Consider the following 16701-nt stretch of genomic DNA (forward strand, 5'->3'; position numbering starts at 1 on the left):
ATCCTTGCCAAGTAAATCTGAAATACGATCATTTATGCACGTTTTTAAATCTGCTATTCCAAAAAAAACTATCTATCTGTCTGTATGTCTGTCTGTCTGTCTGTCTGTCCGTCCGTCCGTCCGTCTTGTTTTTAATTGTTTTATTTGGTTAAATTAAGCGCTGTATTGTCTTGTAAGAGCTGGTTTATCAATAAAGCTATTGCAAAAAACATATTTGGACTATACTAAGTCTGCCTTGTAGAAGAAGCACAACCACTTTCTAAAAAACGCACGTATTACGTTACTAACGAAACACACATATTGGTATTCGGTCATGGAGAAAAAAACAGGATAGTTTTCGGCAAAGAACGCAACATTATCGCATGTGTCTTTCGTATCAAATCGCACTGATCTCCTCGCCACACCCCCGCGGTTGTTGGAGATGGTTCTTTCCAGTAATGGCCGCCGCAGCATCGTGGTGAAGGAGAGTCCAGCGTGGATAAACAACGGCGACAGCTTGAGGATTTAATCGGTTTTGTGTTGTGACAGCTATTCGTAAGCCAATTTTTTTTAGGGTTCTTATCGTGACCTGTTGAAGAAAACCGTCAGAGATTCTGTGACAAAATGGTAAGATGACGTTTATACACTAAGCTAGCATGTTTAGCACAAAGCGGCTAATGTAGCCCATCAAAATACCACCTTAGTGGCAGAAACTGGTTGAAAAAGTGGTTAAGTAAATGTCTGTTTATTGCAATTTTTTTGCGAGTTTTAATTTAGATTGAAAGTACAACGATTCAATTTTGTTTTGTGGCCAGCCATCGTACCTGTTTCTTTACCAGCACTGGAAGACATTTGGTAGAAAATGAACTTTATTTTGATTCTGAGTTGAGATCCAGAAGGTCAAGTGTGGATTTAATTCTCCAGAAATCCCATGAGCAGTCGTTGAATTTTTACATCATAGGAAAGCTTAAAAGTTGGTTGTTGTTAAAATGACTAATCGCCCCTTTGCACTGTTTTGATATTAGGCACCTCTCATGAACAAGTTTTTAGTTTTTTACTTATTTCTTTACTACAGTCTTTTAAAGTTCAATTATTACTTGTATAAAAATAGGGTTATATATCATTCCAGTTAGTTCATAACTTGTTTACTCTGCAACACGTAACAAAAAATGTCACAACTTTTGCTGAACTGACGGTTACATCCTCAAATATCTTTCAGTCCAAAAAACCCCAGAACTTCAAATATCCAGTTTACAATGACTGAACTGAGTCATTATTAAACCTCAAAACTGAAAATCTTGAGCCATACTCATTTTGTTCTTCATACATCTTTGCGTACATTTCTTTCTGGTTTCTTTATATATTAAGGGAAATGGAATATTTTAAAAACTATTTAATAGGCTGTTGAAAAGCTGTGAAGTTGTGGGGTTATTGGTTTGTGTAAGGTACACTGACTGAGGGTCATAATGTAGAGAAAAATAATTAGTTTCTTTGTCTCTTCCAGCCTCACAGAAAGAAGAAATCGTTCATTGAAAAGAAGAAGGCTGTGACCTTTCACCTGGTCCACAGAAGTCAGAGGGACCCGCTGGCTGCAGATGAGAAAGCACCACAGCACGTCCTCCTGCCTGCCTCAAAGGTACAGGTTAGCTGTGTGGTATTTTAAATGTTACATTATTTTCTGCTGATAACTCTGATACAGAAATGGTGATTTTACAGCAGTAGTTCATTACCTTTTTTGCTTAATGACCAAGAAGAGCAATTAAGGATGCAAACTGCACACAATTTCTTTAACCAATAACCATTAAAATCCATATTTTTTTGCATTTGTTGATACATCCATTTTGAACTCCTACACATAACATTTCCTAATTGCTTTAATCAACATTGAAAACACAACACACCTGAAATATCAATCACCAAACACCTTGTTTAATTACTAGGATTTGAAAGTTCCCTTGGTACTCGTAATATATTTTTAATTAGTTAAATTATTACATGCAACTAAATGAAAAATAATTACTCATTAACACTTGTAAAATCAATAGAAACTAGTAACCTTTGGGTGCAGGTTGTATATATCAGTGAGTTCCAAATGGTACATCCAAATAGTTTGTAAAAGTTAAAGAAGCTAGAAGAGTTTAGCATCTCAAAATTAGAAGGAAATTACCAGCGAAACCTGTCATTAGATTTACCTGCCCGTCTCTTTAATTTGACCACACAATGTGATACAGTTGATTTCATAAATGTTCTGACTAATGTCATGATTGTGCATTTGACGTTCCTCAGGTGGAAGCGGAGAAGAGGCGTGAGGAGCAGAGGCAGTTTGGTGTTTTCTTCGATGATGACTATGACTACCTGCAGCACCTGAAGGAGGCGTCCGGCCAGTCTGAGCTGGTGGCAGCCGGGGCCTCATATCCTGACAGACAACCTTTACGGCTCCGAGATGAAGAGGAAGAAGACGAGGAGGAGAGAGACACAGACAAGGATATGCCTGTGAGTTCCCTTCAGCCTTGAAAGTCCTCACAAAAGTTCTTGTTTTTCAGTTTTGTTCAGTTACTTCTACTGAGATGCTAATATTTGTGGTTGTGTTTGTTCCTAAACAGTTAACTGATTTCAGTGAATCTTGGTAAAAAAGCAGGCAATTAGACCAATACATGACTGGCGTTTTTTTGTTTGTGTACAACGCCACCATGTGGCTGTTCAAGGCCCTTTTTACATTTTCAAATAAAGTTACTTCTACCTGCATTTTTACAAATACCTCCTAAACGGTGAAGCACAGAAGCAGTGGTTTACCTCCTGAATTTTTCTCTTTAGTCTAATATGTGACCATTGCTGTTTACATGTGATTTTACCAGGATCCCAAACAACTGCACATCCAAATGTCACTTTTTCCCTATTGTTGAAGATTGTCCAGTAGTGAATACAAGTATGAATCCAGCACTACAAAATGCTCCATTACAACTAAAAGTCCTGCACTGAAAGTATAATCAGGCAAATCAAAGTAAAAGTACTCAATGGGGAGAAGAGTGCCCTGTGACTGGAGCTTGTTGTGGTGAAACAACAATCTCAACACCAGAATTTGAAGCTGCAATCATGTCATCTGGGCTATTCTCCCATGAAAAACAGCATAAATGTTTTTCAGAATAGTCATCAATTAATTTTCTGTCAGTGGACAAATTTGTGGATCATTTCAGTTCTACTTGTATCATAATAGGGGAGAGCTATAATTCTAGAAAATGCTGGTAATGAGTTCAAATTAACCGCATATCCATGACAACTCAACTTTTCTCTTTCATTGTGTATTTAGAGTCGACTCTTCTCGGCTGCTGGCATGTATGTGAAAACCACAGATCTGTACATTTTGGCTTCAATAACACACTGAGAGTTTATCATCTAAATCATGTAGGCCATTATGTGTGGCCAAACTGAATGCACGCAATCGATTACTCATTTGACTGATGAATGTCTAGAAGATTTTAAGGAAAACTTGCCACTCGATAGACCATAAACAATAATAAGTTACCATATGACCACTCACAATATTTTCCATGTATTAAATTGCTTGCATTGTTGTAAGTCACAAGTGGCTGTTTAACCATCCCATTGGGGCTGGAGTCTATCTCAGCTGATTTAGGGTGAAGGCAGGAGACACCTGGACAGGTAACAGTCTATCACAGGGCTACATATAGAGACAAACAATCACACTCACATTCACACCTACAGACAATTTAGAATCACCAGTTAACCTCAGCATGTTTCTGGACTGTGGGAGGAAGCTGGAGAACCTGGAGAAAACTCACACATGCACATGGAGAACATGGAAACTCCATGCAGAAAGACCCTGGGATGGCTGGGACGTTAAATGGGGATCTTCTAGCTGCACGGTGAAAGTGCTAACCATCAAGACACTGTGTTTAACCAGCATTTTCAAAACATTTTGTCAATACCATAAACAAGCTACTACATTTTTGTATCCAGGCAGATCACACAGCATGATTGACATTGACAGACAAAAATAGGTAGTAAGAAGGAGGCTAATCTGCTGCATGTTGAGAACAGAAAACTTAGTATTTCGGTGGACCATCCACAGCAGCTGAGCATGTTGATGAGAAGCTGCAAAATACAGCAGATGACCTAAAGACCAAGAGAGAGAGATGAAGTGACAGAGATACCTCAGTATCACTACTAGATAAAGCCATGTCTTCAGGATGTTCAACACTGAAAATGCTTCCTCCTGAACAGTTTGGTGACAACCAAAAGGTTCTATTAGGAGGACCAAGGACAGGTCTACAGGGACACACAGACTTTTGTTTGGTCATGGAGCAGCTCTCCTTACATTAGGCCTTGACTGAATGAGCCTTTCGTGTGCCAGACATACAAGGATGCATATTGAACGTTCTCTGTAAAAATAACGATTTTGAGCATAATTGTGGTATTTCATAAAAGGCCAGTAGCCACAAGAAGCAAAAATCACAGAAAAATAAAGCTAGGATATCTCTGATTTAAACCCATTACCGGGTGTTTTTCCTCCCAAAAGGCATTTATAGCCTCCCCCTAATCATAGTTTAAAATCTCTGCATTTGTTCTATTTGTAAATCTTAATCTTGGAATGCTACAGGCAGCTACAGCAGTCAAATGTAATTTGGTATAAAGTACAATATTTATGTAGTGGAGCAGAATTATGATGTGGTATGAAAATAAAATACTCGCGTACCTTTAAATTCTACTTGGTTACATTCCTCCACTGGTTATTTGTAGATGCCACTCGTACTCAATACACACACTTGATCAATAAACAATGAGTAACATATTGAGTTAGCTTAGTTTTGTTGACATTTCTCTTAAGTCGTGTGCTTTGTGTGGAATCATGTTAAACTGATGTGAATTGATGTCCGTCTTGTTTGATAAACAGGCCGCTACCATCCATCTGCCCTCTTCAGTGTTCGCCTCAGAGTTTGAAGAAGAAGTTGGACTTCTGAACAAAGCTGCTCCTATTTCAGGTAAAAGGCTCACTGGTTACAGTTACAGTCATTAACTGTAGTTCCATACACTAGTAAAGACCGTGTCTGTCGTGGCAGCCTTGAGTTTCTTGTGACTCTTAGAACTCGGACTTTATTTTTTTGTGAAAAAAATCAGTCATGCAGTTTGGTTCATAGATTTATTTGAGGTTTTCTGGAAATCTAATAACATCTGCTGGGTCTTTCCAAATGAATGTAAACTTTTGTTCACAAGCAGCTCGTGATTTAATCAACCTCTGATGATCAGTAGGATCTACAACAGCTACCTGAAGCTGCTGCTTCGTCGCCTTCGATGTCACCATTTTGTTTGTTTCCGTTCAGGACCCCGACTGGACATGGACCCTGATATTGTAGCTGCTCTCGATGAAGACTTTGACTATGAAGACCCCGACAACATCCTGGAGGATGACTTCATCATGAAAGCAAACCGCTCAGGCGGAGCGGTGGACACAGAGTAAGGAGTGAAATATGACTAGATTTTTCTTTTCATTCTTGAGGTGATGTCATGATTTTATTTTAACCAGATTTTATTAATCAATCTGAAAAATTCAGCATAATACAGTACAATGCACAGATTCTATTCTAACAGATTAATTGTCTGCGTGATTTTGACGTTTGCTATCTATCACTGTGATTTCAATTTGTATTGTTGTTACAGCTGGTTGCTTAATGTGGCTCTGACAAAACATTCTGTCATTCTGGTTAGTAATAGTTTTAGTACATTTGTATTCTAAATACTGGCAGATTTCTTCTCACTGATTGTGAGTTAAATTTTGTCTTTGTCTTCTATCAGTTTGCTGAAATACACAGAATGAAAGGAAATGTTTCAGCATTTCCAGTTTGAGGATTTTCACATCGGACCCTGATTTCCTGTTTGTTTGTAACCTGTTACAGAGGAGCCTCTGATGATGACGACGACGATGATGATGAGTGGGAGGATACGGACGAGGAAGGAGATTTTGACTCTGAGGGTGGTTTTTCTGGCGATGAGGACATGGACGGTGACCGTCTTGGTCGAGAGTTTCTGTTCATGGACGAGGAGACCAAGAGTCGCTTCACAGAGTATTCGCTGACCTCATCTGTAATGAGGAGGAACGAGCAGCTCACCTTGCTGGACGACCGCTTCGAAAAGGTGAGATAATCTTACTTAGGATGAGTGACTACTTTTAAAAGTCCACTTCCCATCTGCACGTCATACTACTGTTCAAAGGACCAATTAAATTTTACTCCTATAGTGCCAATTACAATTCAGATCGTCTCAAGATGCTTTAAAGAACCCAATATACCTGAACTCCCAGAGCAAACCCTAAGGCAACAGTGGCAAGAAAAAACTCCCTTTTAACAGGAAGAAACCTTGAGCAGAATCCGGCTCATATGGAGGGACCCATCTGCCGCTGGCCTTCGGGTTGAGAGGGACAGAAGAGGTGTAGGGCGTAGGAGACAAGGAAACATATAACACACATTGGGAGACATGCATGATAAGAGTAACATAGATGATACATGCAAAGTACAAGCCAACATGTAAACTGATTCTTAAGTTTACTGTTATGGTGTACGGCTCTGCCATTAAATATACTACATGTATAGCTGGTAGTAAGATTCGAACAGTGTGTAGATGAGCATATCATAAGCATATCACGAGCATAACTGCACCATGCTGGTAAAATCTGTGACCAGTGTTTTCAAGCAGCATTTAGCTCATTTAATTTCTGGAATGAACCAAATGAATGACTTTGTGAAAGGTTTTTGAGAGTTCTTTAAGGCACAGAAAAGTGGCTTGATTCAAATAGGGACATTCTTCACCATTCTACTGAGTATTCAGATGGCTAGTTTTGTAACTGATTTGACTTCTGATCGTTCTGATTCATTCCAAGCAGTTTTTGCTGAAAGAAACAGGCGATCATATCAAACTTAATTTGGAAGTCTGTTTTTTTTTTTATGTGTTTTGGTGCAAGTTATGGGAGCTCCACAGAACACACACGAGTGTCTTTGCAGGTTTGAAACATATAAATGGTTTGTAATAATTCCTTGTTGATAATTACTCTCACATCCCGATTATTTTCTGGATGAATCAGTGAGGCATTTGGTCTATAATGAGACAGGGAAATAGGCCAATGCCAGTTACCAATGATCCAAAGTGAGGTCAGCAATTCCAAAAGGCAACCATGTACAGATTGCAATAATGTAGAGAAAAGCAGAAAGAGAAACAAAATAAGACAATAGAAAAACCTTCCAAACAACTATTACAGGTTGTTGATTAATTTCTTAAAAACTTATGTCTGTGAATCGTAGTTTCAAATTTAGAAGTTATTTCCATGAAAACAACACTTTCCTGCCCTAAAATAGTGTTGATGTAGCTTTGCAGTCTAGAATGTGCAGATTTGTGATTTCACAGTTCTTTCTCCACTTCTAGATGCTAAGACAAGTCCACACTACACAATGGCAAGCTGTAATGGAGTAATTCAATCATGCATGTTGAAGCCAGACACCGATTCTGAAGAATAATAACTCAGCACTACAAACAACTGTCCCATGTGGAGATGCTTAAATGGTGTAGTCCAAAGCAACCTTACAAATACATGTAGTTGTTAAACAGAAAACACTGCAGAGGCACAGAGGAGCCAATAACTGCCAGTTACAGCAGTGGTGAGCACATGACGTCGCTGCACACAGAAGCTGTTGTGGTTTGTCACCCATGGGTGTCAACCTGACAACAGTAAGCGTTCAGCCATCACGGACTGACATGGAACAAAAACATAGTGCTGTTGTGCATCCATGTACATAGACAGATTCACCTGTGAATGACAGGTCAAGTCATTAAACTTCTGGTATATTAAATCATGATAAAACGGTGAGACATTTAGCAGTTTAGTAGATAATTATTAACACTTAATGATAGTAAAAAGTGGTTCTATGTGGTTGGTACAAGGTGAAGTTAATTTTTATTCAAGGTTGTACCTGTGTAGAGTGCAATGCTCAATGTGCAAAGAAAAAAAGAAAAAAAAACCTGCTGATTAACTCAAATCTTATTTGTCTTGGACCTTATAATACAAATGTACAAATAAACATACTGTAACTACTCCGCTCTGATGTAGTAAAGGCCATGCATCATACAGGTGTCTTTTAACATTTATTTTTCTCCTCAGTCAGCTGACACTGTGAAAACTATGAAAATAAAGGACATACAAACCTTTCAAGTATACACAAAGTTGCACAAAACACTTCTCTAATTAGACAGATTTCAAAAATAAGTCTTCCAAGCTAGTTGTCTGTCATTAGATGGGTCCAATACATGTCTCCCAGTATCATAGCTCTACACTACATACTGGTTACCTACTGGTTCATACCCAGTGTGGATATTTTGATACAGTAGAGTCCTGAGCAGACTCATTTTTCCAGTCTTTTATATTTAATATGACATGCATGCTCAGTCCAAAACTGCATCCGTGTTGTTTCAGTTTTACGAACAGTTTGATGATGATGAGATCGGTGCTCTGGACAACGCCGAGCTGGAGGGTTTTATTGAACCAGACAGCGCTCGCCTGGAGGAAGTCATCAAAGACTACTTCAAGCAGAAAGCAAAAGAGTGAGCGGTTGTTATTTTTCCACCATTCTGATCTGAATCAGCTATTTGTTTTACGATGGAAAGTTTATTAAAACATACGATGAGTTGTTCATCATCAAATTATTGTTCATTTTAACATGGAATTGTGGCTTTAAATGACTAATGCGTGTCTTGTTTGCCGGTCAGGTCCCTGAGGCCTGAAGATTTGGGTCCTAAAGAGCTTCCTGCTGTGAAAGAGGAGGAGGAGGAAGATGAGGAGGGGGAGGAAGAAGAGATGGAGACTGTTGTCATTGAGGCTCCAGAAGAGAAGTGGGACTGTGAAACCATCATCAGTGAGTTTTATTTCACTTGATGTCACTTTATCGTGAAGTAATGTACTCTACCAGTCAAAAGTTTGGACACATCTTCTCATTTAATGGTTTTTCTTTATTTTCATGACTGTTTACATTGTAGATTCTCACTGAAGGCATCAAAACTATGAATGAACACATATGGAATTATGTAGTGAACAAAAAAGTGTGAAATAAGTCAAAACATGTTTTATAGTTTAGATTCTTCAAACATCCAGCCTTTGCTTTGATTACTGCTTTTCACACTCTTGGCATTATCTTGATGAGCTTCATGAGGTAGTCTCCTGAAATGGTTTTCCAACAGTCTTGAAGGATTTCCTAGAGATGCTGAGCACTTGTTGGTCCTTTTGTTGCCTTCACTCTGTGGTCCATCTCAGTCCAGACCATCTGGATTGGGTTTAGGTCAGGTGACTGTGGAGGCCAGGTCATCTGACCTAAGCAGCACTCCATCACTCTCCATCTTGGTCAGATAGTCCTTACACAGCCTGGAGGTGTGTTTAGGGTCATTGTCCTGTTGAAAAATAAATGATGGTCCAACTAAACGCAAACCAGATGGGATGGCATGTCGCTGCAGGATGCTGGGGTAGCCATGCTGGTTCAGTGTGCCTTCAGTTTGGAATAAATCTCCAACAGTGTCACCAGCAAAGCACTCCCACACCATCACACCTCCTCCTCCATGCTTTACAGTGGGAACCATGCATGTAGAGACCATCCGTTCACCTTTTCTGTGTCACACAAAGACACGACAGGTCAATTCAATTTCAATTCAATTTTATTTATATAGCGCCAATTACAGTCAAATTGTCTCGAGACGCTTTACAGAACCCGTATGCCTGACACCCAGAGCAAGCCAAAAGGTGACAGTGGCAAGGAAAACACCCTTTTAACAGGGAAAAAAACCTCGAGCAGAACCCGGCTCTAATGTGGGGGAACCTATCTGCCTGCTGGCCGGGCGGGTTGAGAGGGACAGAAGAGGTAGAGAGATAGAGATAGAGGGATGGAGGTAGAGGGATAGAGGTAGAGAGGTGGGGGGGACACAAGGACATGGAAAGTAATTATAGTTTACTGCAATGGTGTACGGCTCTGGCATTAAATATACTACATATATATCTGGTGGTAAATTCAAAAATATGTAGACAAGCAAATCAAGTATAGTAAGGGCAATGCAGAGTAGATCGGTGGAAATGGGCAGCTGGAGGTGGGAGAACAACCACACATCTGAAGCATCCAGCTCTGGGACCAGGGACACTCAGAGAAAGGACACAGGTGGAACCAAAGATCTGAAATTTGGACTCATCAGACCAAAGCACAGATTTCCACTGGTCTAATGTCCATTCCTTGCATTTCTTGACCCAAACATCTCTTCTGCTTGTTGCTTTTCCTTAGTAGTGGTTTCTTAGCAGCTATTTGACCATAAAGGCCTGATTGGTTCAGTCTCCTCTGAACAGTTGATGTAGAGATGTGTCTGCTACTAGAACTCTGTGTGGCATTTATCTGGGCTCTAATCTGAGCTGCTGTTAACTTGCCATTTTTGAAGCCAGAAGTCAGATGAACTTATCCTCAGCAGCAGAGATGACTCTTGGTCTTCCTTTCCTGGGGCGGTCCTCATGTGAGCCAGTTTGGTCGTAGCGCTTGATGGTTTTTGCGACTGTACTTGGGGGTACATTCAAAGTTTTTGCAATCTTCCAGACTGACTGACCTACAGTTCTTAAAGTAATGATGGACTATTATTTCTCTTTCCTTAGCTGATTGATTCTTGCCATAATATGGATTCTAACAGCTGTCAAATAGGGCTGTCAACTCTGTACCAACCTGACTTCTGCACAACTGATGGTCCCAACCTCATTAAGAAGGCAAAAAAATCCACAAATGAACCTTGACAAGACACACCTGTGAAGTGAAAACTATTTCAGGTGACTACCTCATGAAGCTTATTGAGAGAAGGCCAAGGGTTTGCAAAGCAGTAATCAATGCAAAGGGTGGCTACTTTGAGGATTCTAAAATATAAAACATATTTAGTTGAGTTAATCCACAATTGTTTGTTTGCTACATAATTGTTTATAAGTTGTTTCATAGTTTTGATGCCTTCAGTGAGAATCTACAATGTAGAAAGTAGTAAAAATAAAGAAAAAAACATTGAATAAGAAGGTGTGTCCAAACTTTTGACTGGTAGTGTATTTTATTAGCTTTATCTGCGACTGGAGGCAATCTAAATGAGTTTCCTTCTCATATAATGACTTTAATTTCATCCATTGAAACATCCAGTCAAAGTCCTCTTTAACGACCTGACCTGTGATTCATTCAGCAGCTCATGTAAAACCAGTAAATCCACTAAGGTCAGGTAATTATTGGTTTACTCACACAAGCTGGACATGTGCGTTGCTGTCTTTCCGGAAGCATTACTTTAAACACAGTGTGGTTAAAACTAAAGACCTGCTGTTTCCCTCAACTTTCAGTGGTGTTCAGATGCATAGCTAGGCTCAACGTCTCAAAATTCAATAAGAAAGAAATGCAGCATATGCCTTTAAAATGTTGAGGTATGCCTCCAAAGGTCATATTGTGCCGTTTTTCGACAAATCATCTTAAGTCTCATCTGGCCACAGAGTGTGTCTTTCAGTTTTTCTGCTTAAAATAATGCAAAGACGGTTCATTTTACAATGACTGTATAAGCTCTGGTTTTAGGGCTGTTCTGAACAGACTGTTTTGCTCAGAAAACCAATGAGATGCTGCTTTTCCCGTCTTTGTATCTCATGTTGCACCTCCAAATTTGTAATAACCACAGTAACAATTTATTTTTACCATATGGGACCTTAGCAACAAACACAGCTGTAATATTTGAGACAACACCTGCTAATGTGTCACACTGTTGGAAAGTCTGCGCTAATTTAAAAGAGATGTGCATTTGTCAAAGATCATAGTTTAGTGAAGTTGTCACACAGTCAGCAAATGGTAGAGGTAACTCCAAAGAAAAGGAACAAAAGAAACTTTATTAAATGCAATGACCAGGACTTTCTGTAAGAAAACATTAGGGTCCACGCTGCAGTGTTTTAACTGTCAGAGATACAGAATTTGACTCTGATTTGTAAAAAAAAACAAAACTGTAGTATAGTGTATTTAGTTTACTTACGCTGGACTCATGAGTTTCCAAATACCCTCTCCATTGTCAGAGAGGCACTCAACACAAGATTTGAAGAGATTATGGTGGCAGAGGAAGCAGAGGAACATCTCATGTGATCTCAGAAAACAAATGGAAACAAAATAGGGACTGTGGTGGAATGACTTGCAGGAACGCTAGCAATACATTCCAGTCAGAAAAACAAAAGCAGAAGACTAAATGAGGCTGGATGAGAAAAAGAAGTTGGGTCGGCGAGGCGAATATTCAGATCTCAAAATAAATATTCGGATACTGTCGTCATGACCGAATATTCGGATATTCAGGTCCAGCCCTAGATCATACCCATTTGTATTTTAACTTGTAAATACCAAACATGATTGATATGAAGGAGTCTTTGAGTAGGTTTCACACTGGATCTGTATGTAATTTGGACCAACATCGGTTTAGACCAAGATTCCATTCCAGAGTTGTCCACTGATTGTCAGAAAGGGTGAAATGTTGTCTCTGGAGCCGGCGTATTGAGTCAGTTTAGTTTAGCGTGGAGCCTAAATGTGTCATTTTCCCTGCATGTTGACAACTAGTAAGCATCAGTTGAAAATCAAAATTTCACACCTTACATGAGTAGAGTGAAATACAAAGTCTGCATCTTTATTTTTCAGGTTTTAAAGATTGTAAAAATTCTGTGATTTCTTTTGTTGTCTTTTGTTAAAGTCTCACATTTGGCAATGAAATTTTCAAATGTCAACTCATTGATGAAAAGTCAAATCTTATACATTAAGAAAACGTAATTATTATTTTAATTGAATGTGCAGTATTTATAGTGAGACACTGACATTAGTATATCTGCTTTAAATATTGACTGTGTTTCTTCCCCAGGTACATACTCCAACATATATAACAGACCCAAAGTCATTCAGGAACCACCAAAGGTATGAGAAAACTCCTTCTTTTATCTGCTAAACTATATTATACACATGTTGAATAAGAGCACGTGAAAAACAATCATTAGGTTAACCATCCCATACTGTGAGTGCTACTTGACCAGCTGCCACATACAACCTCAGACTGTATATAAACTGTCATTTATGGACCTTAAGCTAGTTAATTATTTATTTTAGTTTTGTTAGTCCTGTTTATCCAAGCTCAGATCTGATATTATCAGAAGCTATTGTCATATACCCGGGCTTGTTTCAGTTAACAAATCATGACACTGTATATTAAAAAATATATATCTAAACTTCTAAAGTTTATTTAAATGAAGTTGCTGCAGGCTCCTGTTTTTAAGAAGAGTCTCTGTGCACTAAAATGTCTGATAAACACTGTTAACGACGAGCTGGGGAACACAGCGGAGCATTTAGCAGAGCCACAGATCTCCTCAGGAATTGATAAAGACCAAACACAGAGCTAAAAGAGAGGACTTCGATTCTTCTGGATTACACAAACATGACTTCAAATGAATGATTATGTTGCTTCAATAAGTACTGGATTTATAATAACTGAGTAATTTTAAGCAAAGTGATGTATAAATGTTGTCTTCATTCTGCCACCTCCAGATGGCCAAAGAAATCTGTTATTGCATGTTTTAAAAACCTGAGATAACTGTAGTGACCTCGGACTTGGAGGTGCTGATCCACGTCTTCGCCACACTTTACAGCAGTATATATCGTAATACTGGAGTCACAGCAATTTTAGAAAAAGTCTAGAAATGAACAAGATGACAAATTTTTGGGTTTAACTGAGCAAGAGCCCGATATGATGAATATGACAGAATCTAGATTTCTAATTTCACTAATTTGTTATTGCTTGTAAACAGGGTATTGCCAACATAAGTAGAGTCAGCCATTCTCTCCCTTTTTCTTTGTCCTCAGCCCAAGCCGATCCGTGTGTCCAGTAAGACGGGCATCCCCCTGGACGTCCTCCCTGCCAGAGGCCTGACGGCCAAGCAGGAAGAGCGCATGACGAGAATCAACGACTCTGACCTGCCTCGTGTCTCCACTCAGCCCCGGAACAAGGAGGAGAGCAAAGAGGAGAGGAAGGCAAGGAAACAGGCTGTGAAAGAAGAACGCAAGGTGAGGACGCTGCGTAGAGTTTTACCCACAGGGTTGCTGGCATTAATAGTTGGTGTGTGGCTGTTTTAAATAGTTCTGTGTTGATTTTTTAACAGACTGTAATGCCTCGTTCATCCCTGAGAGAAGATGTGTTACTTGTCAAAGATTGTTGTGTAGTAGCAGGATGGCGAAGCAGCAGAATTCAGAGCTTTTCTACTGATAAGATAAATCTTTACTAATCCCACAGTGGGGGAATTTACAGTGTTACAGCAGCAAAGACAGTGCAACATTAAGGAAATTAAGTACAAAATAAAAAATGTCCAAAATAAACCAAGATATACATAAGTACTAAATAGAAATAACATTCTTGCACATGCCAGTTTTGCACAGATTCTTACATAAATGGAAATATTGACTTAAGTGTTAATATTGTACAGATTTTTATGCATTTAAATTAATACCTAAACTTACAGAGAAACCTAAAGATTTGAAACCGGGTCTTAATTGGTTTCACTTGACCCATCACTGTAACGTTTTTGTTCTAACACTTTATTCCATGTTATAATATAAAGCATGCTATAATATGTTTTTATAGCTAAATATACAACAAGCAAAGTTTAGTCTGCCTCACCAGGACTGTGTCAGTGTGGTTAGGACAGATTTTATTCACAGTAGGGCTGCAGCTGTCCATTATTTTAGTAATCGAGTATTCTATCGATTATTCTGGCGATTAATCAAGCAAGTAATCGGATTCTGCCCTTGGCATACGTGTTACAGCATCAAAAGCAGAAGTGAACGCGCTGTGCAACAAGAATAACCATCCCGGTGGAACATGGGCAGTCGTATAGTATAGTGTAGTGTAGTGTAGCATAGCATAGCATAGTACAAGGGTATTGTACATATATACTATAGAACAGAGGTATAGTACATATATAGTATAGTACAGGGTTATGTTGGTGATGCAGAAATCCACTAAACATATTTTTATGTTTGGTCCGTTTAAACTGCTGCGACTGCAGCTGATAAAACACAAATAAGAAACCTGATCAGTTTATTAGTATTGACTACAGAGAATATTCAATCAGGAACTTTAGTTTCACTTTGATTTGGTCACAAATTAAAGTGATTTCCTTCATTATGAGACAGTGTCAGACCTACATGCACTTCAGTACAATATCATGTTTGAATAGATGAAGTTTAATAGTTTTATTGTGCAGCTGTTGGAAAAGCATAAACAGCTGCATTGATCGGTAAAATAAATACATTAATGCATGTTTAACAGTTTTGTACCCTTGTTCCTGTCATACATCATTTCCAGTTGCAGCTTTTTACCATCATAAATGTTGATGTTCCTCAAGTCAGAGAATTTTGCCTTGAGGAGTTTTAGTAATTAAATTACTCTAATTACTCGTGGAATTGTTACAGCCCTAATTCACTGTGACCTGGCAGAAATAGCCCTACAACCCTACAGATGTCATGACATTTTGAAATAAATCTGCTGATTTATAAAGTCTGTGAATCTGGATAGAGATGGGTTGTATTTGAATAGTTAGCGTGTTGTTCCCACTGCCTCTTGCAGCACACAGTGAACAGACACCTAGCGTGCCACAATAAGATATTAACTGAATTTGATAAAATGTGTACTGGACTAGAATTACTGACTTCATCTTTAATTCTTTCTCATGTTTTCCAAAGGAAGCACTTTCTGCTTTAAACCAATGACATGAAGACAGACAGAAACAGAAACTTCTGAAGGAAAACAATCCAAAGAGTTCTAACTTTGACAGAAAATGGATCTTATCTTTTATACTGAGAGGCTGATGGAAAAATACAGCATAAAATTATAACGCGTGATATGAGTTTGAGACAATAAGAAAAATCTAGTATGATGCTGGTCTGATCCTATGACTAAACAAAATATTAATAAGATATTTGATGTCTGAGATTTAGGTGTAATGCAAGTGCAAATGACATGAGCACTATAATCTTTGTTCACATATTTACCAAGGCTATCATCAGTTCAGCGATTAATCCTTTAAGTGATAGGATAAGCTGCCAGCCATTGAGGCAAGGCTGCCAGCAAATAACTGAGGTGTGTAAACATTTGTACAGTAAGTCTTAAATCTACATCTATGTTTTGTTCAGGAGAGGAGAGCTGAGAAGAAAGCCAACAAGATGGCGTTCAAGGAAGAAAAAGTGCGACAGGAGAAACAAATGTTGAACCTGAGAACAAACGTTCAAGGCCTGAAGCTTTAGTGGACGACTGTTGGCACTCTGCCTGGACTGACTTTTTACATGTTGGTGTGTCATCAGTGGACACGCTGCTCCTCACTTCAGTGGACGAGAAAGGACCCTAAACAAGAAGGCTGGGAGGCTCTGGGTTTTTAGACCAGAGGGGAATTTTCTCAAAGCAAAAATTATTTTTGTCACCAATAAACCAGCTCAGAACTTAATGCCGTTACCATGTGGCATCCAGGAATACTAAAAGTTCTGTATCCAACTTCACTTTTTGGTACTAGCCAAATGTTTTCATAGTACTGTGTACTTAAAATGTCCTAATAAAACTTTTTTTAAAATCTAAATCTTAACACAGTTAATGTATTAACTTATTTTTGTGTGTATGCAT

General features: G+C 38.8%; 1 protein-coding gene across 1 annotated transcript; it reads left to right on the forward strand.

The window, feature by feature from the left end:
• The first annotated feature begins 413 nt into the window (after positions 1 to 413).
• Positions 414 to 16657, forward strand: ltv1 (LTV1 ribosome biogenesis factor). The gene is made up of 11 exons (XM_023268928.3): positions 414 to 606; positions 1484 to 1615; positions 2266 to 2472; positions 4892 to 4979; positions 5319 to 5451; positions 5892 to 6129; positions 8456 to 8583; positions 8749 to 8894; positions 12904 to 12956; positions 13896 to 14096; positions 16221 to 16657. The coding sequence occupies exons 1-11, from the start codon at positions 604 to 606 to the stop codon at positions 16329 to 16331; spliced, it is 1440 nt and encodes a 479-aa protein (XP_023124696.2). The 5' UTR covers positions 414 to 603; the 3' UTR covers positions 16332 to 16657.
• Positions 16658 to 16701: the final 44 nt, after the last annotated feature.

Source organism: Amphiprion ocellaris, chromosome 4, assembly GCF_022539595.1.
Source record: "Amphiprion ocellaris isolate individual 3 ecotype Okinawa chromosome 4, ASM2253959v1, whole genome shotgun sequence".
In the NCBI taxonomy this organism is placed as follows: domain Eukaryota; kingdom Metazoa; phylum Chordata; class Actinopteri; family Pomacentridae; genus Amphiprion; species Amphiprion ocellaris.